Source organism: Maylandia zebra, linkage group LG2 (genome assembly GCF_041146795.1).
Source record: "Maylandia zebra isolate NMK-2024a linkage group LG2, Mzebra_GT3a, whole genome shotgun sequence".
Classification (NCBI taxonomy): Eukaryota; Metazoa; Chordata; class Actinopteri; order Cichliformes; family Cichlidae; genus Maylandia; species Maylandia zebra.
This window is the reverse complement of record NC_135168.1, coordinates 3,865,954-3,887,788: the sequence shown is the minus strand read 5'-3', so window position 1 is coordinate 3,887,788 and position 21,835 is coordinate 3,865,954. Positions and strand designations below refer to the sequence as shown.

General features: G+C 40.2%; 3 protein-coding genes and 2 long non-coding RNA genes across 5 annotated transcripts; 4 read left to right on the top strand and 1 right to left on the bottom strand.

Moving 5' to 3' along the window:
- Positions 1-3,746: 3,746 nt before the first annotated feature.
- LOC143413461 (uncharacterized) lies at positions 3,747-6,197 on the top strand. The gene is made up of 5 exons (XR_013094065.1): positions 3,747-3,959; positions 4,166-4,226; positions 5,148-5,243; positions 5,471-5,763; positions 6,048-6,197. It is a non-coding gene; the product is annotated as an uncharacterized LOC143413461 (long non-coding RNA).
- Positions 6,198-6,208: 11 nt separating this feature from the next.
- On the top strand, positions 6,209-8,594 carry LOC112432345 (G2/M phase-specific E3 ubiquitin-protein ligase-like). Its single transcript, XM_076876256.1, has 5 exons — positions 6,209-6,212; positions 7,075-7,145; positions 7,430-7,630; positions 7,745-7,934; positions 8,187-8,594. The coding sequence occupies exons 1-5, from the start codon at positions 6,209-6,211 to the stop codon at positions 8,492-8,494; spliced, it is 774 nt and encodes a 257-aa protein (XP_076732371.1). The 3' UTR covers positions 8,495-8,594.
- Positions 8,595-10,043: 1,449 nt separating this feature from the next.
- On the bottom strand, positions 10,044-10,930 carry LOC143413460 (uncharacterized). Its single transcript, XR_013094064.1, has 3 exons — positions 10,912-10,930; positions 10,661-10,723; positions 10,044-10,309 (listed from the first exon to the last, which is right to left on the bottom strand). It is a non-coding gene; the product is annotated as an uncharacterized LOC143413460 (long non-coding RNA).
- Positions 10,931-15,098: 4,168 nt separating this feature from the next.
- On the top strand, positions 15,099-16,632 carry LOC111500625 (uncharacterized). Its single transcript, XM_023152758.3, has 5 exons — positions 15,099-15,105; positions 15,264-15,596; positions 15,702-16,040; positions 16,376-16,404; positions 16,498-16,632. Exons 1-5 carry the CDS (start codon positions 15,099-15,101, stop codon positions 16,630-16,632), a joined length of 843 nt encoding a protein of 280 aa, XP_023008526.3.
- Positions 16,633-20,148: 3,516 nt separating this feature from the next.
- Positions 20,149-21,312, top strand: LOC105940962 (uncharacterized). Its single transcript, XM_012919748.1, has 3 exons — positions 20,149-20,191; positions 20,327-20,653; positions 20,954-21,312. Exons 1-3 carry the CDS (start codon positions 20,149-20,151, stop codon positions 21,310-21,312), a joined length of 729 nt encoding a protein of 242 aa, XP_012775202.1.
- Positions 21,313-21,835: the final 523 nt, after the last annotated feature.

Genomic DNA, 21,835 nt, shown 5'->3' with positions numbered 1-21,835 from the left:
CGAGGAAGACAGACTGACGCGGAGTTACACAGACGAACCGGCAACAGGCAGGAGAACACACAGGGCTTAAATACACACACCAGTAATCAGGGGATGAGAGACAGGAGGGCAACACAGCTGGGAGGAATCTGGGCTGACGGGACAGGGGAAACGTAAACTGATCACACTCACATACGACACGGACCTTCACAATAAAACAGGAAACTCAGATACATGGAACCAGACAAGACATTGAACTAAACAGACAGATTCACAAACAGATGGGGAGACACCATAGACAGACAGATACAGACGCAGACTCAGAGGCAGATCGAAAATAACACAGAACTTAAACAATCATCATCTAGAAAATGATAACAAACTAAAAGCGCTGGGTCACCGACCCAGGACCATGACAGTACCCCCCCCCCCCTCAAGGGCTGGCACCAGACAGCCCAGCAGAAACGAAAAAACGGACCAAAACAAAACAGAAAACAACCCGACCAGGGCGGGCGGAGGGGGCCCAGGACGGAGGGACAGAGTCCAAAAAGGCCCAGATGGTCAAGTTCAGGAGGCCGACCATGTGAATGGCAACGGGGCAGGTCCGGATGCCGGCCACGCAGTAGGCAGTGGCGTGGAAACAGTTCTGGGGGCCGACTGTGCGGACGGCAACGGCGGCGTGGAAACAGTTCTGGGGCCGACCGTGCGGACGGCAACGGCGGCGTGGAAACAGTTCTGGGGGCCGACCGTGCGGACGGCAACGGCGGCGTGGAAACAGTTCTGGAGGCCGACCGTGCGGACGGCAACGGCGGCGTGGAAACAAGTCCGGAGGCCGGCCACGCGGAAGGCAGTGGCGGCGTTCAGGAGGGCGTTCAGGAGGGCGTCCACGGTGGCGGAGATGCCCAACAAGCGGCCTGGCAGATGACCGAAGATGTGGAGGTGGTAGTAGGGGACCTGAAGGCTGCGTGGCCCCTGCAGCCCCAGGCGAGGCGCAAGCTGAGGCTGGACCAGACAAGGCGGAAGCTGAGGCTGGACCAGACAAGGCTGATGAGGATGACGAGGAAGCTGAGGCTGGACCAGACGAGGCTGATGAGGATGATGAGGAAGCTGAGGCCGGACCAGGCGAGGCTGATGAGGATGCGGAGGCCGGACCAGGCGAGGCTGAAGCAGAAGCGGAGGCCGGACCAGGCGAGGCTGAAGCAGAAGCGGAGGCCGGACCAGGCGAGGCAGCAGCTGATGAGGATGCTGAAGCTGGACCAGGCAAAGCAGCTGATGAGGATGCTGAAGCTGGACCAGGCAAAGCAGCTGATGAGGATGCTGAAGCTGGACCAGGCAAAGTAGCTGATGAGGATGCTGAAGCTGGACCAGGCAAAGCAGCTGATACTGAAGCTGAAGAGGAGGCCACTGCAGGTGATGCGGGAGCTGGACCAGACGAGGATGAAGACACGGAGGCTGGACCAGGCGAGGATGAAGACACGGAGGCTCCTCGGGCCCCCCAGCTGACGAGGAAGGAGGCTGGACGGGCTCCTCGGGCCCCCCAGCTGACGAGGAAGGAGGCTGGACGGGCTCCTCGGGCCCCCCAGCTGATGATGCAAAAGGCTGGACGGGCTCCTCGGGCCCTCCAGTGAGAACAGTCTCAGGACCAGTGGGCACAGGGGCCCCTGGAACACACAGGACAGAACCAGCAGGCACACGGGCCTCTGGCAGGCACAGAACAGGACCAGCAGGCGCACGGGCCTCTGGCAGGCACAGAACAGGACCAGCAGGCGCACGGGCCTCTGGCAGGCACAGGACAGGACCAACAGGCGCACGGGCCTCTGGCAGGGACAGGACAGGACCAGCAGGCGCACGGGCCTCTGGCAGGGACAGGACAGGACCAGCAGGCACGGTGGCCTCTGGCAAACACATAGCAGGCTGCAGCTGCATAGAGCATCGACGCTGCTCAGGCAGCGACAGCCGGGTGCGGCCCTCAGCTGGCTTCTTAACCTCCAGGGGTCCGGAGTCTGCTGGGGGCTGAAACCCAGCCTCTGGGGAGGCCCTGGAGTGCACCTCAGTTTCAGAACTGGCCAGCCTTTGAGGAGTGTTGACATTATTACTAGGTGTGTCCCTCTGCTTGGAATGGACGGGCGAGGAATGGTGTTTTTCGGGTTGAATTGACTTGTATTGTTTTACAGGTGGAGCAATTGGTACAGGATGCCGGGCTAGCGGCTGCTGAACAGGAGGCTGGACTAAGGGTGACTGACATAATGGTTGTGATGACAACGGTGGTGGAGGTGGCGACTGAGCTTCTGGCCGGGCGGCTAACTGAGCTTCTGGCCAGGCGGCTAACTGAGCTTCTGGCCGGGGGGCTAACTGAGCTTCTGGTAGATAGTCTTTCTTATTTCCAGATTTTGGTTTGAAAGTCCGGGTTGGCATAACAGAGGACTCGGAAGAGGCAGAATGAAAGCAGTCCTCTAGATCCTCAGAGCGAGTGTTAACGGACCTTGGAGTATCAGACAAAGAATTAACAGTTTCCGAATTACTCTTTTCAAATTTGAATAACCCTGAGTTGACTGGTATTGAATTACTAGATTCAGGAAAAACTGACAGAGTGTTCATGAATGCACGCTCAGATGGAGCAGAAAAAACACTGCGCTCCTGACTCACGGAATCCGCCGGTAACTGACGGCCGCGCGGACGTCGCTTCCGCCATCACAAACAGATGGGGAGACACCATAGACAGACAGATACAGACGCAGACTCAGAGGCAGATCGAAAATAACACAGAACTTAAACAATCATCATCTATAAAATGATAACAAACTAAAAGCGCTGGGTCACCGACCCAGGACCATGACAGTTCTGTGGTGTCGCAAAATAAATTTTACGTCAATATTTTTCATCGTTTTGATGGTCACTGTAGTGGCTGTATTAATTTCTTAATTTTCTTTTTTCTGTTATGTTTTCTTTGACCGCATGTTGTCTGTTCACAGTAAAATTTTCAAAATGCGAACACTACGTCTCAAATCAATTCCAGGCCTTTTATCTGCTTAATTGATAATGACATCATCATTTTAATATGGATACCCTAAATTAAAGCTGAGTCTGCACATCATGTCCATGCTATAATTTTGATTGGAAAATATTTCAGTAAACGGGCAACAAAATACAACTTGTTAGGGTCCAAATACACACTGACCTAATTGCAGGCCTTTGCTACTCTAATTGAGTGCTCAAAGCACTTTATACAACAGATCTCATTTACCCATTCACATGCACAGATTAATACAAGCACTTTTTCTGTCCAACATTCTCACACAGTCATACTCGGATAAACTCATTGGGAGCTCTAGATTAGAGCACCTGGGAACTGAATCACCAACTTGACCAACAATCACCAAATGCTAATCTACAAGATACAAAAGGTTCAGTTTTCTGTGTAATGGGTAGACAATAGTAAGATGGTCTGAGTCTACAGTTTGTTTGTTTGTTTTTAATGAACAGATAACAGAAACCTTACGGATGTATTGTAATGCATAGGTGTCTATCTGTATCTGTGTTTGAATTCATTTCAGGTTCCTCTTCCATCAGTTCCTCAAGCTCATGCTACGCGCTCACATTTTGTGAGAAAAAACAAGACCTGCAAACACTATACAAAAGATGTTGTGTGCTTGCCCTTGTCTTCAGCATCAACGTTTCTCATACCGAGAGGAGATTCACGAGCAAAACTAGCACAAGATGGCCTTATTGGGAAGATCTCCTTTACACCTGACTGGTCTGAAGCACAACTTAGAGAAGAAATAGCAGCAATCTTCAGAAGAACATTTGCACTGTCAACTGGCCAGACATTCCCTTTTGAGTATTTGAGTACAATTAGAGGATGTAAACGACTAATGAAACCAAATGTTTCTAGCAGTTTTCTTTGGGGTGGCCAAGAAGTTGGCTCGATTTGTTCCACCACCTGCCTCTATATAATGGCAGGGATACAAAAACCTGCACAGGTAAACATTTTATATTGCAGTGCAGAAATATTTATTGTCTAAAAAGTGAGTCTGTTCCCTTAACATAATTTTATTAATTGTATTAATTAATATTGCAGTTTCAGCAGGTGTAAACAGTTTTTAGTGCAGCCATGTGCCTCTGTGTTACCAGTGATTTGGTGCAACTGTATTTGATTTTATGTAGAACATGCTTTCTTTTCCCTCAGGAGGAACCAGAAGAGCTGTCTGACAGTGACTTTGAAAGTCCAGTCTGCCGGAGAAGACGAGGTATGTGACGTGAATGAAAACCTAGTGAGGTTCTAAGCTCGATGACCAGTTAGATTTTGTTACTGCAGTGCGTAATAATTCCTGGGGGGTTTGTTTGATGAGAGCATCGTTAATTTGTCCGATTGGGGCGATCGTGGCTCAAGAGTTGGGAGTTTGCCTTGTAATCAGAAGGTTGCCGGTTCGAGCCCCGGCTCGGACAGTCTCGGTCGTTGTGTCCTTGGGCAAGACACTTCACCTACCGCCTACTGGTGTTGGCCAGAAGGGCCAATGGCGCGATATGGCAGCCTCGCCTCTGTCAGTCTGCCCCAGGGCAGCTGTGGCTACAACTGTAGCTTGCCTTCACCAGTGTGTGAATGGGTGGATGACTGGGTGTGTAAAGCGCTTTGGGGTCCTTAGGGGGGACTAGTAAAAGCCCTATACAAATACAGGCCATTTACCATTTTAATGTTTACGAATTATCACAGGTGATTACAGCCAAGGAGGAATATGTGCCCAACTTTCACTTAAACTAATATAAGGATATATAAAGGCTGTTAACATTATGAAGCAAGTCATGCTGACCTTCTTTCCTTTGTTCAGTGCATCATGCGTTGTCTACAACACCAGGTGAAAGTGAGGCCAAGCATCAGGAAACAGAGAGCTGCATTCAAGAGAGTGAAAATGAGGGACAGCAGATGTTTCCATATAATGTGGCAGAATTTGTGTAAGCTGTTGTCTAGGGGTTAAAGAAATCCTTCATTTTAGATGTTGTTTAGGATATTGTTTTGATGCAAGTTTCCAATTTGCATGTTTGGGTTTTTTTTGCTGAATGACTGCAACTTTAGGATTTACATTTAATTTTTTTTTTTTTTAATGATGTAGTGTGAGAAATTCTTCAGGGCTGACATGTTTTATGATTTCTAATATCTCTTATCTACTTAGCCCTATTTTTCTGGAGGAAGATGAAGCTCTTGAAGAGGCAATTCAGCGTAGCCTCCTAGAAGAGTCTGATAGACAGAGTGAAGTTCATATTTCAAGGTAAGATTTGAAAGTAACCTTTGATAATTGAATATCTTATTTGCATCTTTACTTGCATCATTTTTTTGCAGTTACACAATTACAAAGGTAATTGCTCATTTCTGACTAATTTAATATGGACTATCACAACATAATTATATGTTGTAACTCTGTGCACTTGAGTCAAATGTACAGCAAATTTCCATTTTTCCCCAAGATCTGTTTGTCATTGTCCCTTTTTTATATAGGTCTTTTAAGAAGCTCAGCAAAGAAGAAATTGAAGGTCTTCTTAGAGCTCATAGTGAGAAAGTCATTACACCAGGAACAAGACAACTCCATATCAGTCGAGCCAATGTGTGGTCGACTGCTTTGCGTCAGTTCAAGAGACCCAAGTTTGCAGAAAGCTGTGAGATGCTTTATGTCACATTTGCAAGCGATGAACATGAAACAGAGGAAGATGCTGCTGACCTTGGGGGGCCAAGGCGGGAGTTTTTCCGTTTACTGGTGAAGGCCATCTTTCAGGACAGTGGTGCTTTTGAAGGTAATAGGATTTCACAGTCAAACTAACTAACTTACTTACTCAAGGCCTAAAGGCTTGTTGACGACACTCGTTTTTATAATGTTACAAACGCAACAACCACCTGATCTGAACATTGTTTGACAGAACATTAACAAGTTAATAAATGACTACAGATAATAAATCTGTTATGTTCTGTGTGTCTGAAACAGTAAAAAAAAAAAAAAGTAATACATTTTTGTCTGTCAATCTCAAGATATCAGTTTGGGGTCTGTACAGAATATACTTTTTTGTGTGTTATTTTTCAGCTACACCAAATGGATGCACACTGAAATTTAACATCCTACACTTGCAAAATGGAGTATATCGAACCATTGGCAGGATGTTGTCCACGATAATAGTGCAAGGTGGAGAAGCACCTGCCTTTCTCTCTCCACATGTAGTAGACTACATTGTGTCAGGAGTAGGGATGGGTATCGTTTAGGTTTTATCCGATACCGGTGCCAAATCGGTACTTTTGAAACGGTGCCGGTGCTCAAACGGTGCTCAAACCGGTGCTTAAAGAATGGAGAACACAAAATTGGTCCAAAAACTTCTCATGTTCAGCTGTTTTTTTGTAAAAAGACAACAATGTTAGCCTTTTCTGCAGCTATGGGGCATATATGGTATCACTCTTGGCTGGAAGCAGTGCTTAAACAATGGAAAAAACACAAACTTTGTCCAAAAACCTCTCATGTTTAGCTGTTTTCCACTTTTTCTTTGGTCATTTTAGCCTTTTTGGCCAGGGTGAAGGGAGTATCTGCCATCAAACAAGAAGACAGCCGCATGTAGCTATGATGATGTTTGCTAGTTCACCTTACATGCATTAATGTAATAACGTGGTTAGCCTACTCAACGTAAATCACACAAGAACAACATTAAGCTACTCACGCAGAGAAGAACGGCTGCTGCTGCCATCAAATACGGCGCATTTCTCGGCTTTTAAAAAAACGCTATGCGTCGCCAGGTGTTTCATGAGATTCGAGGTGTTACCTCCTTTGACAGTATCACAGTATCAGCTTAAAGCACTTGTTGCTGCTGAGTTTGCATATTTTGCTGTGAAGTACAGCCAGACTTTTGACCGCTTCACCTTGGACATTTTTAATCTGTAGCTCTGCGCTAACAGAACGTACGTACCTGGCCCGCCTACTATCCTCGGAAACGTAAAACGATTGGCTAAAAGTGTATCACAGCTCAGGAAAAAAAAAGCACCGAAATAAAGCACCGAAATGTGCGCTGCTTTTCGGTCTGGTTACTACCGTTTATGTCAGAACACCGGTACCCATCCCTAGTCAGGAGACATTCTTCAAGTACACCTAACACCGGATGATATAGGTGACCCTGAGTTAAGAGAGAATCTGAAAAAGGTGAATTGCAATATTATAACAAGAATATTGTAATATTTCCTATATTCACAAGTCTTCTGGTCTTCTTTTATAATATATAATAAATACACTTTTGGTTATTAGAGGCAATTCCATGTATTATATTTTCAATTTGTTTCCTTTTTGTTAAAAAAAAAAATATTGGTGAAATACAGCCAAATAAACCAAAACAAAAACGTTTCGAGTCCAATTAAAATGAACCATCTGCAGTATTTGTGTACACTGGTAAAAAACAAACATTTAAAGTGTTTTTCTTAAATATTTAGGTTGTAAATGCAACAACTCAACATGATTTGGAGGAAGCAGTCAGCTGCTGCGACTCATGGCGATATCAAGTTGAAGGTCTTCCACTCACAGTCACCGTGGCCAATAAAGATCTGTTCGTGAAAAATGCAGCTCTATACCTTGCAGTTCTGCAACGGCAAAGCTGTTTCGATCAACTAACTGATGGCTTGTCCTACTATGGAGTGAGATTTATTTTTTTTCTGTATCAATTGGTCATTATTTTATAATCATTTAGAGTGAGCTACGTTTTGTATTGAAAACTGGAATTTAACCATTATTTAAACTTTTCTGTCTAGATTTTATCACTCCTGAGAGAGAACCCCAGTTTGCGTGTTCTGCTTGACCTATCGGGGGAGGACAAAGATCTGACAGCCAGTTTAATTGCTGGGGTTCTCAGGCCAAGCTATTCTGTCCTTGGGAGCAACAGAAGAGTTAGAGAGGAGCTGATGGTGGTCAAATTTCGGGAATTTCTCCAGTGTGTCGAAAGTAAGCAGAAATTCACATATAATGTAGTGTGGCCATGAAACAATTCAGGACACTAAAGTAAAACTTTGTCTTTTTATGTCACATGCACACACAAAACAGGAATAAAGATGTTTGATAGCTTACAACTGACAAGCAAGGCAAAGACAGAACCTCTGTATTTTTTATAAAAACATTAGCCATCATTTAGTTGTTAGCTCAAGCTTTAACTATTTTAGTGTCCCCAGGTTAATGGTGGTTTTTCTTTGTTTTTAGATGAAGAGCTGAGAGACTCACTTGGAGAAAGGACTCTTACCAAGGATGAAGAGGCATTTGTGAAGGCTTTGAGGCCTGGTCACATCTTGGCTTTTGCCACCGGGAGCAGCAAGGTTCCAGCCATAGGTTTTCAACCAGCTCCTAAAATAACATTCATTCACGATGAAAGCAAACATCTCCCGATTGCACACACATGTGCAAATGAGCTTCAGCTTTTTGTGAATGAAACAACAATGGCTGATGATGATGCTTTTCATTACTGCTTCTTAGTAGCACTCATGAATGGAGCTTTATTCAGCACCATCTAAACATGTTCCAAAAAAGTGAAATTAAAATGGTGGGTTTGTTAACTCTAATCCTGTTCATTAATTGTAGTTTCAAGTAACTTTGCTTCATACAAGATAGTTGAAATAAATTCTGACTGCATTTAATGTTGAAATGTAACAATTTTCAAAGCTTCAATAGATTTATAAAAATGCTAACTCTGTATTTTCAACGACAAATCAATAAAGTCACTGGTGTAATACAATAATTTTATTAAGCTTTTCTTTTTTAAACAAGGACACTTCAAAACAGTTTATGCACAGAGTATACTAAACATGCTTTGTAGAACAAGCCAGGATTACTTAGACATCTAACAGCAACATTTATTAAGACTATTGCAACTTTACAATGATTAAAACAATACTGTAGATAATCTTGTGAATTGATTTAAAGACTGACTGTTCCGTGTTGATAATTTTCACTGTTATACTGTATTACAGTGTGAATTTGATCTTTACTGCAATCTGAATAACTGGTTTTACCCATAAACTAAAAGTGGTTGTAGCCTTCTGAATAGCCTATGAGTCACTGTCAGTCATTAACTCTGAGTCCTTATGTGGCAGGAGGCATCACTGCTAGAGGGGAGGGGCTTCTGCAGTAGTACAAAAACTGCATTTGCTGTACAGCATTTAAGAATGCTAAGTGTCATCACTCTTTAGAACATCACTGGTATCCTGTGGTTGAGGTCACACATTTACAAGTTTGTTAAAAATATACTGCTGTGTTCGTTGAAACAATGTTTTACCATTATTGTTGTCTTCTTCAAAAGGGTGAATGCTTGTATATAGCTCTTGTAAATCGCTGTCATTTAATGGGACAAACCTACTTTCAGAGTTTGACAAGGAGGGTATGGAGACCTCTGCTGTAGAAAGTTCTGGGTTGTGACGATGAGACACATGAGTTCCGCAGGCAAAAAGCTGGATGGGAGTTCTATTACCTTCAGTGGAAACAGAGTGATTGTTATATCCAGCTTTGAATTCCTTCAAAGTGCGGTTGATTCGTGGTAGAAACACATAATGAAGGCAAAATAGGTCTGTTGCATTTTCTAAGTCTAGGATACCAAGTGATTCCAATTCATAAAATATAGGTGCATAAATGCGGCTACAGTTGTTGTTTAAGTCTCGGTTGAAACGCTCAATCCTCTGGTTGTGCACAGAACTTCCCATTAAGACAGAGCTTTCACCCCTGCTTGCTCGCATGTCCTCCCAAATCTGAGCATTCTCTCCTCCGTGATCAGTCCTGATATGCAGGGGTCTGCCAAATTGTCCAACAGCTGCAGTAAAGAGGGCTTTCACAGTCTCAGCTCGATTATTGCTGGAGCACTGAAGAAACATCAACATCCTGCTGTATCCATCTATTGCACCATGAACAACAAACTTCCAGCGAATCAGTTTGTGATTTCCATCTATGTGCCATATGAAATTTGGATGAGGCACAGAATATACTCGCCGAGCAACTGCAGTTCTTCTCCTGGATAGAACACCAGCCGAGTCCACCCTCCGCAGTGACTTTCTTACGCACCATCTTTGAACCACTATGTTTTTGGAACGCAGATGACCCATCAGCATCACTTCTCCAACATTTGGATGTTCAGTTTTTATCTGGGACACTATCTGATCTAACTCATGGTCACTGATTACATTGAATTTTGACTCTGAGATATTATAGTCTTGCAGTAACTTATACAGAGTGGGCCTGGAGATGGAAAGGATAGATGCAGCTTCAGTAAAAGATGTTTTCAGGGAAAGAACATTTTCCAATTCCTCTTTGGAAATCTGAAGCCTTCCTTGGTAACCATCCTAGAACACGGCACAGAAAATCTCAATGAGCACAATTCTATAACAAAAGATGGGTAATTTGAGGCAATTGTACTGTGACAGATTAGCTAGAGTAATATTTTATCAATAGTTTTAAAATATGAAAGTGAGCAATCAAAAGACACTTCACAGCAAAAACAGTAATAAAATATGACGTAAAACTTGTGAATGTTGTTGGTGGTGATGTGACACTGCTAGTAATGGACCCCTAAGAAGATGAAATGTATGTAGAATCAGAATCATTACTTTGACAGGATTTAATTTAAGGTGACATATTACACCAAAGAAAAAACAAAAATCAGTCAGCTAAATGATATGTGTAAGAAGGCCTACCGAGCAGTATGGTATCCCAGTGGAGACGGCAGGTCTACTTGGTCCAGGTGCATTGCTGGATTCCTAAGGAAACATTTACATCAAGAACGACTGTTACCTTCCTACCAAATAAATAAATAGAGTTGTATGATGTTCGATCTCTGTCTGCTGCCTACCAAATGAAATAATTGAGGACTAGCTAAGTAATTTAGCTTTGCTAGTTTTGCTAACACTGCTATCAGCCCGTCCAAAATGCTATACAATAAACTTACCAAGTGCTGCGGCGTTTGTGAGGTCGCGGGTGCACTACCGCTGAATCGTTGGATGGCCGACAAAATGGCTCTTCCAATGTTTTCAGCTAAATCGCTGGACATGCTGGTAGGGAATAGTCGAAGCAGCTCATGGCAGTCAAAAGTGACCGTAAGAGGAGCGCAAACACAGAACCTGACCACGACCGGCACACTTTAGCGCGGGAGGTTTTCTTGAAGCTTTTATTTTGGTATTTCCGTTGACCCGTACAATAAATTTGCATATTAGCTAAATATTTAGTTTCCTGTAACATTTAGATTTAACATTTAACATTTAGATTTATATATAACATTTAGATTTAACATTTAACATTTAGATTTATATATAACATTTAGATTTAACATTTAACATTTAGATCTATATATAACATTTAGATTTAACATTTAACATTTGGATTTATATATAATATTTAGATTTAACATTTAACATTTAGATTTATATATAATATTTAGATTTAACATTTAACATTTAGATTTATATATAACATTTAGATTTAACATTTAACATTTACATTTAAATATAATATTTACATTTAACATTTAGCATTTAGATTTAACATTTAACATTTAGATTTAACATTTAGCATTTAGATTTAACATTTAAAATCCTGTTTTAAATATGAAAAGTTACAAATATTTTACTAAATGTTGTAAAAAATGACTCGAAAAAACATGTTTTTGTAAGATTTAGAGCTAAATGTGGAAAAATGTTGCTGTTAATGTCGGCATGTTTCAGTTTACAAACGGCGTCCCATAGACAACTGCTAACTTTATTTGCATTGTATACTGCTGTGGATACCATATTGCATGACTTATCTTACTCAGTTTGTATTTAGAGTTTTGGTTATATTAAACACGAATGCTTCCTGTTCTCTTCTCCTGTTGTTTAGGACATTAACACAACAAGACAAGAAAACAAACAAACAAAGAAAGAAAAACAACCCAAAGAACCCCAACTCATATTTACCCTGAGAATTGTTAACAAATTGGTCACCTGTAATTAATGGATAATTAATTATCTCAGTGAAGCAATTGTTGCTGCCCATCGGTCTTGGGGAAGCCCCCCCCCCACCTCAAAAAAATAGGAGTCCATTATTCACTAGTGAAAAAGAAAAGTCTTTCAAAACCTGAACACATTTAGATTAATTGCCAAGTATTTGAGAGAGTTTCTAATTTTCTCATGAATGGACACCCCGGCAAATTCAACCCAGGGTCAGGCTGTGCAATATTCAGAGAAACTACTAAAAAGGGGTTTTAAGAATTCATGACAGTAGTCTTATAAATGGACTGAATAGCCTTGACCTTCTCTGATGGCCAAACAGAAAGGTTAGTATTATCTAGAAGTATTAGGCTAGTGTTATGTTTTGTCTATATAATCCTCTGTTTTAAGATGTATTTGTACCAGTTATCCTGTACATAGAATGTTCTGATTGTGTTCTGTGACCATGGTGGGAAGACAACATGTTTCCTATAAATGATTCTATAATTGATGTTATTCTTTGTCAAATACCATGCAGACTGCTGTACTGTGTACTGTTCATCTCAGCAAACACAAAACTTCGGGAACAATGTTCTTTGAACAGAGAAGATCAAGCTGGAGATTTTTAGCCATAATAGACAGTGCCATGAGTTTGGTGATAAACAAACAGAACATATGAGCATTAACACCTCATAATAGCTATCAAGCACAGTGACGCATGGGTGATAATTTGGGCTTATTTTGTAGCCAGGACACCACTGTACAGGGAGTGCAGAATTATTAGGCAAGTTGTATTTTTGAGGAATAATGTTATTATTGAACAACAGCCATGTTCTCAATGAACCCAAAAAACTCATTAATATCAAAGCTGAATGTTTTTGGAAGTAGTTTTTAGTTTGTTTTTAGTTTTAACTATTTTAGGGGGATATCTGTGTGTTCAGGTGACTATTACTGTGCATAATTATTAGGCAACTTAACAAAAAACAAATATATACCCATTTCAATCATTTATTTTTACCAGTGAAACCAATATAACATCTCCACATTCACAAATATACATTTCTGACATTCAAAAACAAAACAAAAACAAATCAGCGACCAATATAGCCACCTTTCTTTGCAAGGACACTCAAAAGCCTGCCATCCATGGATTCTGTCAGTGTTTTGATCTGTTCACCATCAACATTGCGTGCAGCAGCAACCACAGCCTCCCAGACACTGTTCAGAGAGGTGTACTGTTTTCCCTCCTTGTAAATCTCACATTTGATGATGGACCACAGGTTCTCAATGGGGTTCAGATCAGGTGAACAAGGTGGCCATGTCATTAGTTTTTCTTCTTTTATACCCTTTCTTGCCAGCCACGCTGTGGAGTACTTGGACGCGTGTGATGGAGCATTGTCCTGCATGAAAATCATGTTTTTCTTGAAGGATGCAGACTTCTTCCTGTACCACTGCTTGAAGAAGGTGTCTTCCAGAAACCGGCAGTAGGACTGGGAGTTGAGCTTGACTCCATCCTCAACCCGAAAAGGCCCCACAAGCTCATCTTTGATGATACCAGCCCAAACCAGTACTCCACCTCCACCTTGCTGGCGTCTGAGTCGGACTGGAGCTCTCTGCCCTTTACCAATCCAGCCACGGGCCCATCCATCTGGCCCATCAAGACTCACTCTCATTTCATCAGTCCATAAAACCTTAGAAAAACCAGTCTTGAGATATTTCTTGGCCCAGTCTTGACGTTTCAGCTTGTGTGTCTTGTTCAGTGGTAGTCGTCTTTCAGCCTTTCTTACCTTGGCCATGTCTCTGAGTATTGCATACCTTGTGCTTTTGGGCACTCCAGTGATGTTGCAGCTCTGAAATATGGCCAAACTGGTGGCAAGTGGCATCTTGGCAGCTGCACGCTTGACTTTTCTCAGTTCATGGGCAGTTATTTTGCGCCTTGGTTTTTCCACACGCTTCTTGCGACCCTGTTGACTATTTTGAATGAAACGCCTGATTGTTCGATGATCACGCTTCAGAAGCTTTGCAATTTTGAGACGGCTGCATCCCTCTGCAAGATATCTCACTATTTTTGACTTTTCTGAGCCTGTCAAGTCCTTCTTTTGACCCATTTTGCCAAAGGAAAGGACATTGCCTAATAATTATGCACACCTGATATAGGGTGTTGATGTCATTAGACCACACCCCTTCTCATTACAGAGATGCACATCACCTAATATGCTTAATTGGTAGTAGGCTTTCGAGCCTATACAGCTTGGAGTAAGACAACATGCATGAAGAGGATGATGTGGACAAAATACTCATTTGCCTAATAATTCTGCACTCCCTGTATATCAAAATAATCTAGAGTCTGATGTAAGCACATCTCTCAAACATCTAACTGCTTGACCAAAGCTGAATCATGTAACAACAAAAAGATCCTGCAACAGCAGATCTTCCACAGAATGGTTGAAAAAGAAAAGAGTCAAGATCTTATGATAGCTCATCAAAATTCAGACATCAAGAGAGCTTTACATAGTCAAAGAGTACAAACCTCAAACTAAACAACTGAAGCAGTATTGTAAAGAAAAGTGTGCCAACATTCTTCCACAGAGACATAATGGTGGTTTTAAAAGTTTTCAGATCCAGCTATTGAATCCTATTCTGCTTAAATTTAACCCAGTTTGTTGTACATAAATAATGAAATTGTGTGTCTGAGTTGTTAATCTCAGGGTCTATTGATAAATAATGTTTCAGAATAGTGAGTGAAACACATTACGATTGAAAGGGGGTGTACTTTCTCTTTCACATCACTGTAGATTTGTATTTGCCCCAGTCAGACAGACCTATTTAGTTTCAGCTGAAAACGTCAGACTTTCTAAACATATAATGAAAAGAATGTTTTATGTTTAATGTGTTTGAATTACACAACACAAAAGAAATGCTTCACACTAATCATGATTGGTTCTAGTTGTTGGTGTTGTTTCATGTGTTTATGTAGGAAATATAGTTGATATTTCCACTGTGGTAATATAGTGAATGAGAAAGCAAAGCAAGGCCAATCAGACTGATCTAAAATTGTTCCCTCCCACATTGCACGTCTATTTTAAAGCTGGTCATATCATCATATGCTCCAATGTAAATGTGTTTTAATAAGAAAATGATGGTCCTATTTTATTTACTGCTGTCAGCCAGAATGGGGGGTAAGTATGTATCAAAGACGTGTTGCAGTTATAATTAAAGTACCATGCATATGTTCTCACAGTAATTTAGCACGTGGCAGACAACAGTTTATCTTTCTTGTTTGTAATAGTATTTGTTTACAAGTATCATAACTTTTTTTGTTTGTTTGTTTTTCCAGGTTGCTCAAATGATCACAATTTTGTGACAAAGACTGTTGATGTTGGACAAAATGTGACACTTTCGTGTATTCGCCAGTCAACACTTTTGCACCAGGAAACATTATTTTGGATCAGACTTGTTTCTGGAAACCAGTTTGAATTCTTGGGAGGAACATTCACCTTTGATTATGACGATGTTAACAATACGTCTCATATTACAGTAAAACAAGAACCTGGAACCTTTATTATGCAAATCAGTAAAACTAAACTAAGTGATACTGGTTTTTACTACTGCATAAAAGTCAGACAGCTTGCTATGACCTTTTTGGAGGGAACATTTCTGACAATCAAAGGTAAAAAAAAAAGTCTATGTGCTTATGAGTCTAATTTTAAAATGTTCAGTTCAATGGCATCTCAATAAAGTTCATTTATTTATTTATGTTAATCTTTTTCAAAAGGACCAGAACCTGATGTCATACAAATACGATCTTCTGATCGTATTCATTCAGGAGCCCAAGAGACTCTGCAGTGTTCAGTCCTCTCTAAGTATGAGAAGAAAACGTGTCCAGAAAATCCCAGTGTGTACTGGTTCAGAGCTGGATCAGAGAAATCCCATTCCATTTATGTTCATGGAAACAGTGGTGATGAATGTGGGAGTCCTGAAGCTCCCTCACAACGTAAATGTGTCTACAGCTTCTCAAGGAACGTCAGCTCCTCTGATCCTGGGCCTTACTACTGTGCTGTGGCCATATGTGGACAGATCATTTTTGGAAATGAATCAAAACTGGACATTAAAGGTAAATTTTACACTTCTGCACAACATACCCATGTGATCAATAAAATATATTTGTTTTAATTGATAATTTTACCAAAATAATCACAATTATTGGGTGATTATTTTTTTACAGCACTTGACATGTGGGATTTGCAGACGGCCAACACAGCTCTCTTTTTGTTATGTGCTGCTTTGGTTACAAGTCTGATGGTTATAGGTTTCCTCATCTATACCATCAAGAAAAACTCTTGTGATTGTTGGAATGGTAATAGACATTATTTATTTATTTGTTTGTTTGTTTGTTTTGTAATCAGCCTACAGCATCTTTCATCTTAAACGTCTCTGTCTTCCAAACAGGCAGTGATGGTGATCAGCAAGGTCAGCAGGTAAAACTGAAAAAATTTAAATGTTTTAATGTTTTAGCTACGTGTTTATAATTAACATTCCCATCTCATCATAAACTTCATCTATTTCCTCAGACAGAAGAGGACCTCATGGTTTATACTGTACCAACTTTCAACAGGAGGAAAAATGGTAAAGTAGAGCGAAGGAATGAAAAAGTGACAGAGGGAGAAACAGTCTACAGTGATGTCAGTGTTTTAGCCATAAATTAACTATTTGTGTACTGAATAATGTATGCTCATTAGTACTATAGTTGTTCTGGAAAACTGGAATCTGTAGGACTTAACAGCATTGAGGCTTGATATCCCTTCTGAAGAATTTCTTTGTCATACTGAATACTATGCAGTTCCTCAAGTCTAACATCACACACATTTGTATTCTGTAGAAGTCCAGTTTTTGTGTGTGCTATTTTGTTTAAATGTGTTTGCTTGTTTGTTTGTTTTGGGGTTTTTTGGTTTGGGAAGAAGCTGTGATGCTCTTTGGTGGCTTCACATCCCTCTTTTGTCTAATGTTCGTTAATTACTAACACAATTATTAATAGTGTTAAATATTACTTAATGTGTGTTCCCTGCCTATGTGCCCTGTGAATTTCCCAACTATGGGACTAATAAAAGCTATTTTATATTATTAAAGTCAGCCCTCTGTTTGTACATATTATGTAACCCTCTGTTCCTCTTTGTGCAAGTGTCAGTTCATTCCTCATGTGCTGCTATGAGTTATTCTGCATGTTCTCCATTCATCCTGGTTCCTTGTTTTGTTTTGTCTGTTTCTCTTTGGACTCTGTTTAACTTTAGATTTATATTAGTTCTCATTTCTTTTTTTAAATACTCTGCAATGTGACTCTACATTTAGGTTTTTACTTCTTCCTCACAACTGTGGAACACAGAATTGACATCGCTGTGAAATATGACTACTCAAAATGGGTGACATGTGGACATTTTTACGTTGCATCACATTATAAAGAACTGCATTGCTTTGAAGGCTTAGACATCTTTATATTAAAGCTTAGAAAACATGGGGTGTTATGTAACCATTTGTCTTAACAGAAAATAATGTTCATTTACTTTACAATTAAATTATTTTACTTACATGGTATTGGAAAAAACAAAAAATGAACTACCATCAAAGAAACACAGTAAGGCTACACTAGATTATATACTTTAACACAAAGTTAACTTCATGTGCCAGATTGTTGATGGTTGTTTCAGTTAAAATGAATTAAAATGATAATTGTAAAAATCAAAAAAACAAACTGCAGATGTGACAGCAAATGGCAATGTGTAATGTCAGGACCCGGAAACATTTTAATAGTTCTCTTAGTTTTTAATATGCAAGTATGTGAAGGTTGTGCAAGTCAAGCATGAGAACAGAGTCACGGCAGATGTGTGAGCAGTGACAGAGAAATAGTAGAAATGAGAAGTGCAAGGCATAAGTTGTGAAGGTGGATGAGTTCAAACACCTAGGGTCAATCTTCCAAAGCAATAGAGAGTGCACAACAGAGCTGAAGAACAGAGTGTAGGCAGGGTGGAGTGGGCGGAGGGAAGTGTCTGGGGTGATTTGTGGCATAATGATAGCAGCAGGGTGGAGTGGGTGGAGCTTACTTTTGAGTGGTTTGAAGGAGGACAAGCAGAGGTTTGACAGATGAGGATGCCAGACAATCATGATATGCATGATAGTCAGATAGAAGTCACCAGTCCAATAAGAAATCCCGATCGGAGATAGAAATGTGTATTCTAATGGTTAAATTTGTGAAAGAGAAAAGCGAGAGAACGTGAAAGGTCAAAAACTAAAGATGGGCATATCCATTTTGACATTGCTTATTAGACAGTGTAATCCATTTTGAAGCATTAGTACTACAACCAAGAGAGAAGCCATTTTGACGCCATAGAAAACAATGTTAAGCAACAATTTTGCGATGCTACATGTTTTCTTCACACACATTTTGACATGAAGGTTTCTATATCAAGAACCAGAGTTAGTACAGCTCAATGACTGATACACGGATATACAGGGGACTGTAGATAAAAGATGAATAATTACTTCAGTGGGTTCGATGGAATATTGAACTGTGGCAGAGGGAACACTTACATGAGAGGAGAATGGGGTGGATTAATGGGTATGCAGCACATTAGAACCAACCCCCGGGCCACGGACCGGTACTGATCTAGAAATTCAAAACTCATTAAGATTTGAACTATGGACACTGCTGCTTTGGGCATGCTCGTTAACTGCGTAAACACTTGGCTATACTCATTCATTTTTACAATATATTCGGTAAGTCTTGTTGTAATACCCAGTGTTTTGAAGTTGATGCAAGTGTGTTTAGGTCTCCAAACAGCTGTGTCTGCAAATTTTCCTCCCCCAGATAAGATTTGTGAAAAAAGTTATTTGTGTAAAATGTTATTATAACTTATAACATATTGTAACATTAAGCAACCTCTAATGATATGGAAAAATGTATTCCTGTGTTTTTGCTTTTACAGAAGTCAGAGAATGGAAATCCTGGTAGCCATGAAAAGCCAAGAACACTGCCTTTCCAAAACTGTAAAATGCTCTGTGTTTCATGTTTAGCTGTGTGACAGGCAGAATGTAGGACACAAATGCAGGACTCGAGACACAGAAGGATAAACTAAAGGACGTAGCTTTATTTTGCTGTACAAAACTCAACACTAAATACAAGAGAACTAAACCAGAAATTAGAGACATGAAACTCTAACTAGAAAACTAAAAAAAAACTCAACCAGCAACAGAAAACTAGGTATTTACCAGAAGCACGGAGGAAACTCACAGCAAGGCAACAACAGGCAGAGGGACACACCGAGAGATAACAAGGGAATGAGATACAGGAGGAGAGCACAGCTGGGAGTAAGGAGTAATCACACATAACGAGACGGGAAGGAAGAAAAACTGGAAACATTAACAAATGATGCAAGACTGTCAAAGTAAAACAGGAAACCAAGACATTCACAAAGACACAGACTTGACACTGAGAAACGGAGATGTGACTAAATGGAGAACTGGATGCATGACCCTGGAGCAGAGAGACAAGAGAAACAAAGTGAGAAACATGGAACACAGAAGAATGAGACAGAACTAAACATACACGATAGACTACACAGGGAGGCACAAATGAGAACAGATTAAATGAACAAGAAGTCACAACCAGAAATACAAATGATTAAAGCAGGAAGAACGAGGAAACTAAACAATAGTAAAATGCAAAAATAAGAAAACTGGAAACACTGAGTCATAGAACCAGCAAGGTGACACGATGGGAACCCAAGTCCCACTAAGTAGGTTTGGTTTCTAAAAACACCAAGTAGCTATTGTCTAAACTTCACAGTACTCAGTGAGTAAATACCAAAATATTCCAGATAAGACTCAAACCTCAGTCTTCTGAGTGAAAGTCAGGTGTGTTCATACAACTGCTCCTCTACATCCTATTGTAAACTTTTAAGACACTGCAGGGAAAGTTGAAGTAAAATTTTGTCTCTAACAAAAACTACAAAAGGCTTATGTTATATTTAAAAAAAGTGAGAAGCCGGATAAAGAAAAAGGCAATTTGCTCATCAAAGACCTGGATAAGACCCATGTGACAGGAACTGCACTTGAATATTTATTCTGTGATAACCAATCAGATGCATTTGACAGTGTGGTGTAAAAGGTCCATGTTACCCCCTACACTGACTGAAATTTCTACAAGGTCACTAAAAAGAGAGAATACCAACATGAATGCGTTGTGGGTCATACTGCTTCTTCTTCATCGAGGATGTAAGTGCTTTATTATTTTATTAACGTTATTTTCAACATATAAGTACGTTGGCTTTATCGTTCACTTTTACCTGGTGCTTTCCTGCATCATTGTGACTTAATGTTTTAGGTTTTGTATGTTTTCTTTCAAATTAGATACACTTATTCCAGTAACTACAGTTCAACTCGGTGAACCTGCAACTTTGCTGTGTGACCTGCCTAAGACCGAGTACAGGCGTAGAGTCGACTGGTACAAGCAGAGTCCTGGAGACTCTCTGCAAAGAATTTGGACAGTGAAGGACTCTGCAGAACCTGCCTTTGCACCTGAGTTCAAAAACTCAAAATGGGATGTTAATTATGACAAGAATCTGGCCAACCTGACCATTTTGAGGACAAGACAAGAGGACGAGGGAATCTATCACTGTGGATTCACAGCGTGGCTCCAAGATACCAAATGGACTGCGACATATTTGTTGGTAAAAGGTAATAATGTGATTCTTCTATAACATTTTGCTTCAGCAACTAAAACTTTATCACATAAATACTAAAGATAATAATTTATCAATGAGCATGTTTAGAAAAAAAAATCACTAAACTTTCAATTTAAATATTTTCAAATATTATTAAATTTACCTTTAAGATACATTTGATTTGGGTTTTTTTTATGTTTCCAGTGATCCTTAAGTGAAATATATCTTTTAAGTAACACATGTTGAAACTATTGTTCTATTTTTCTTTCAGTATTCTTTATAATCACATTTGTTAATATATTTATTTTGACAGGAAACACCCAGAGAACATCGAACTATTCTGTTGTTCAAAAGAAAATAGCCCCTCCAGGAGGCTCAGTCACTCTTCATTGTTCACTCCTCTCTAATTTTGATAACAAGACATGTTCCGGAGGTCTCAGTATGTTCTGGTTTAGACAAGGATCAAATCCATCTCATCCTAGCATCATCTACACTGATGGAAACAGACATCATGAATGTGGGAGTAACTCTGCGACTCAGCAGAGTTGTGTTTATCAGTTCAATAAAAGTATTAGCTCCTCAGAAGAAGGGACTTACTATTGTGCTGTGGCCACATGTGGGAAGATATTGTTTGGAAAAGGAACTAAACTTCAAGGTACTGGTTTCATTTAGCTGTTTCTTAGAATATCAGAAAAATAAGTGCCTTTTGTTTCACGTTCATAGTGATTTCATAGAAGGTAAAATTTAAAAAAGGTAATTTTGTAATTTATATTGTCCTTAAATTTATTTTTGTTGTTTTTTTACCTTTAATTTAGTTCCTGGGTGCAGCGTGTGGTCACAGAGTGCCACTACAGTTATTTTTCTGCTATGTCCCATCTTGGTTCTGATTGTTGTTGCTTTCCTCGCTTACGCAATCAAGAAAACCAACAGTGATTATTGCAAAGGTAATCAAAGTTCATAGCTGTCTGTGAAGTTAACAAAATGGATGAATGTTACATTTCTAATAATTATTTATATGTTCTATATTCAAGCTACTATCCTGGAGAAAAACTCTGGTGATTTCAAAAGACAACAGGTAAAGTAAATAATGGTACATCGGTCATGTTGTGTTTATTTTGTGTTAAACAATTTTTCATTAGGACTCACAAAAGCTGAGCTAATATGCCTTGAATTCATATTCTAAAAAACATAATTT

Bases quoted from the DNA above. Each gene is read 5' to 3' on its own strand.
- LOC112432345 (XM_076876256.1), top strand. The intron at 7,146-7,429 runs GTGAATTGCAAT...TTAAATATTTAG, and splicing joins TAAGAGAGAATCTGAAAAAG to GTTGTAAATGCAACAACTCA. The intron at 7,935-8,186 runs GTAAGCAGAAAT...CTTTGTTTTTAG, and splicing joins ATTTCTCCAGTGTGTCGAAA to ATGAAGAGCTGAGAGACTCA.
- LOC111500625 (XM_023152758.3), top strand. The intron at 15,597-15,701 runs GTAAAAAAAAAA...CTTTTTCAAAAG, and splicing joins AACATTTCTGACAATCAAAG to GACCAGAACCTGATGTCATA. The intron at 16,041-16,375 runs GTAAATTTTACA...TCTTCCAAACAG, and splicing joins ATCAAAACTGGACATTAAAG to GCAGTGATGGTGATCAGCAA.
- LOC105940962 (XM_012919748.1), top strand. From the start codon at position 20,149: ATGAATGCGTTGTGGGTCATACTGCTTCTTCTTCATCGAGGAT. The intron at 20,192-20,326 runs GTAAGTGCTTTA...CTTTCAAATTAG, and splicing joins GCTTCTTCTTCATCGAGGAT to ATACACTTATTCCAGTAACT. The intron at 20,654-20,953 runs GTAATAATGTGA...TTATTTTGACAG, and splicing joins GACATATTTGTTGGTAAAAG to GAAACACCCAGAGAACATCG.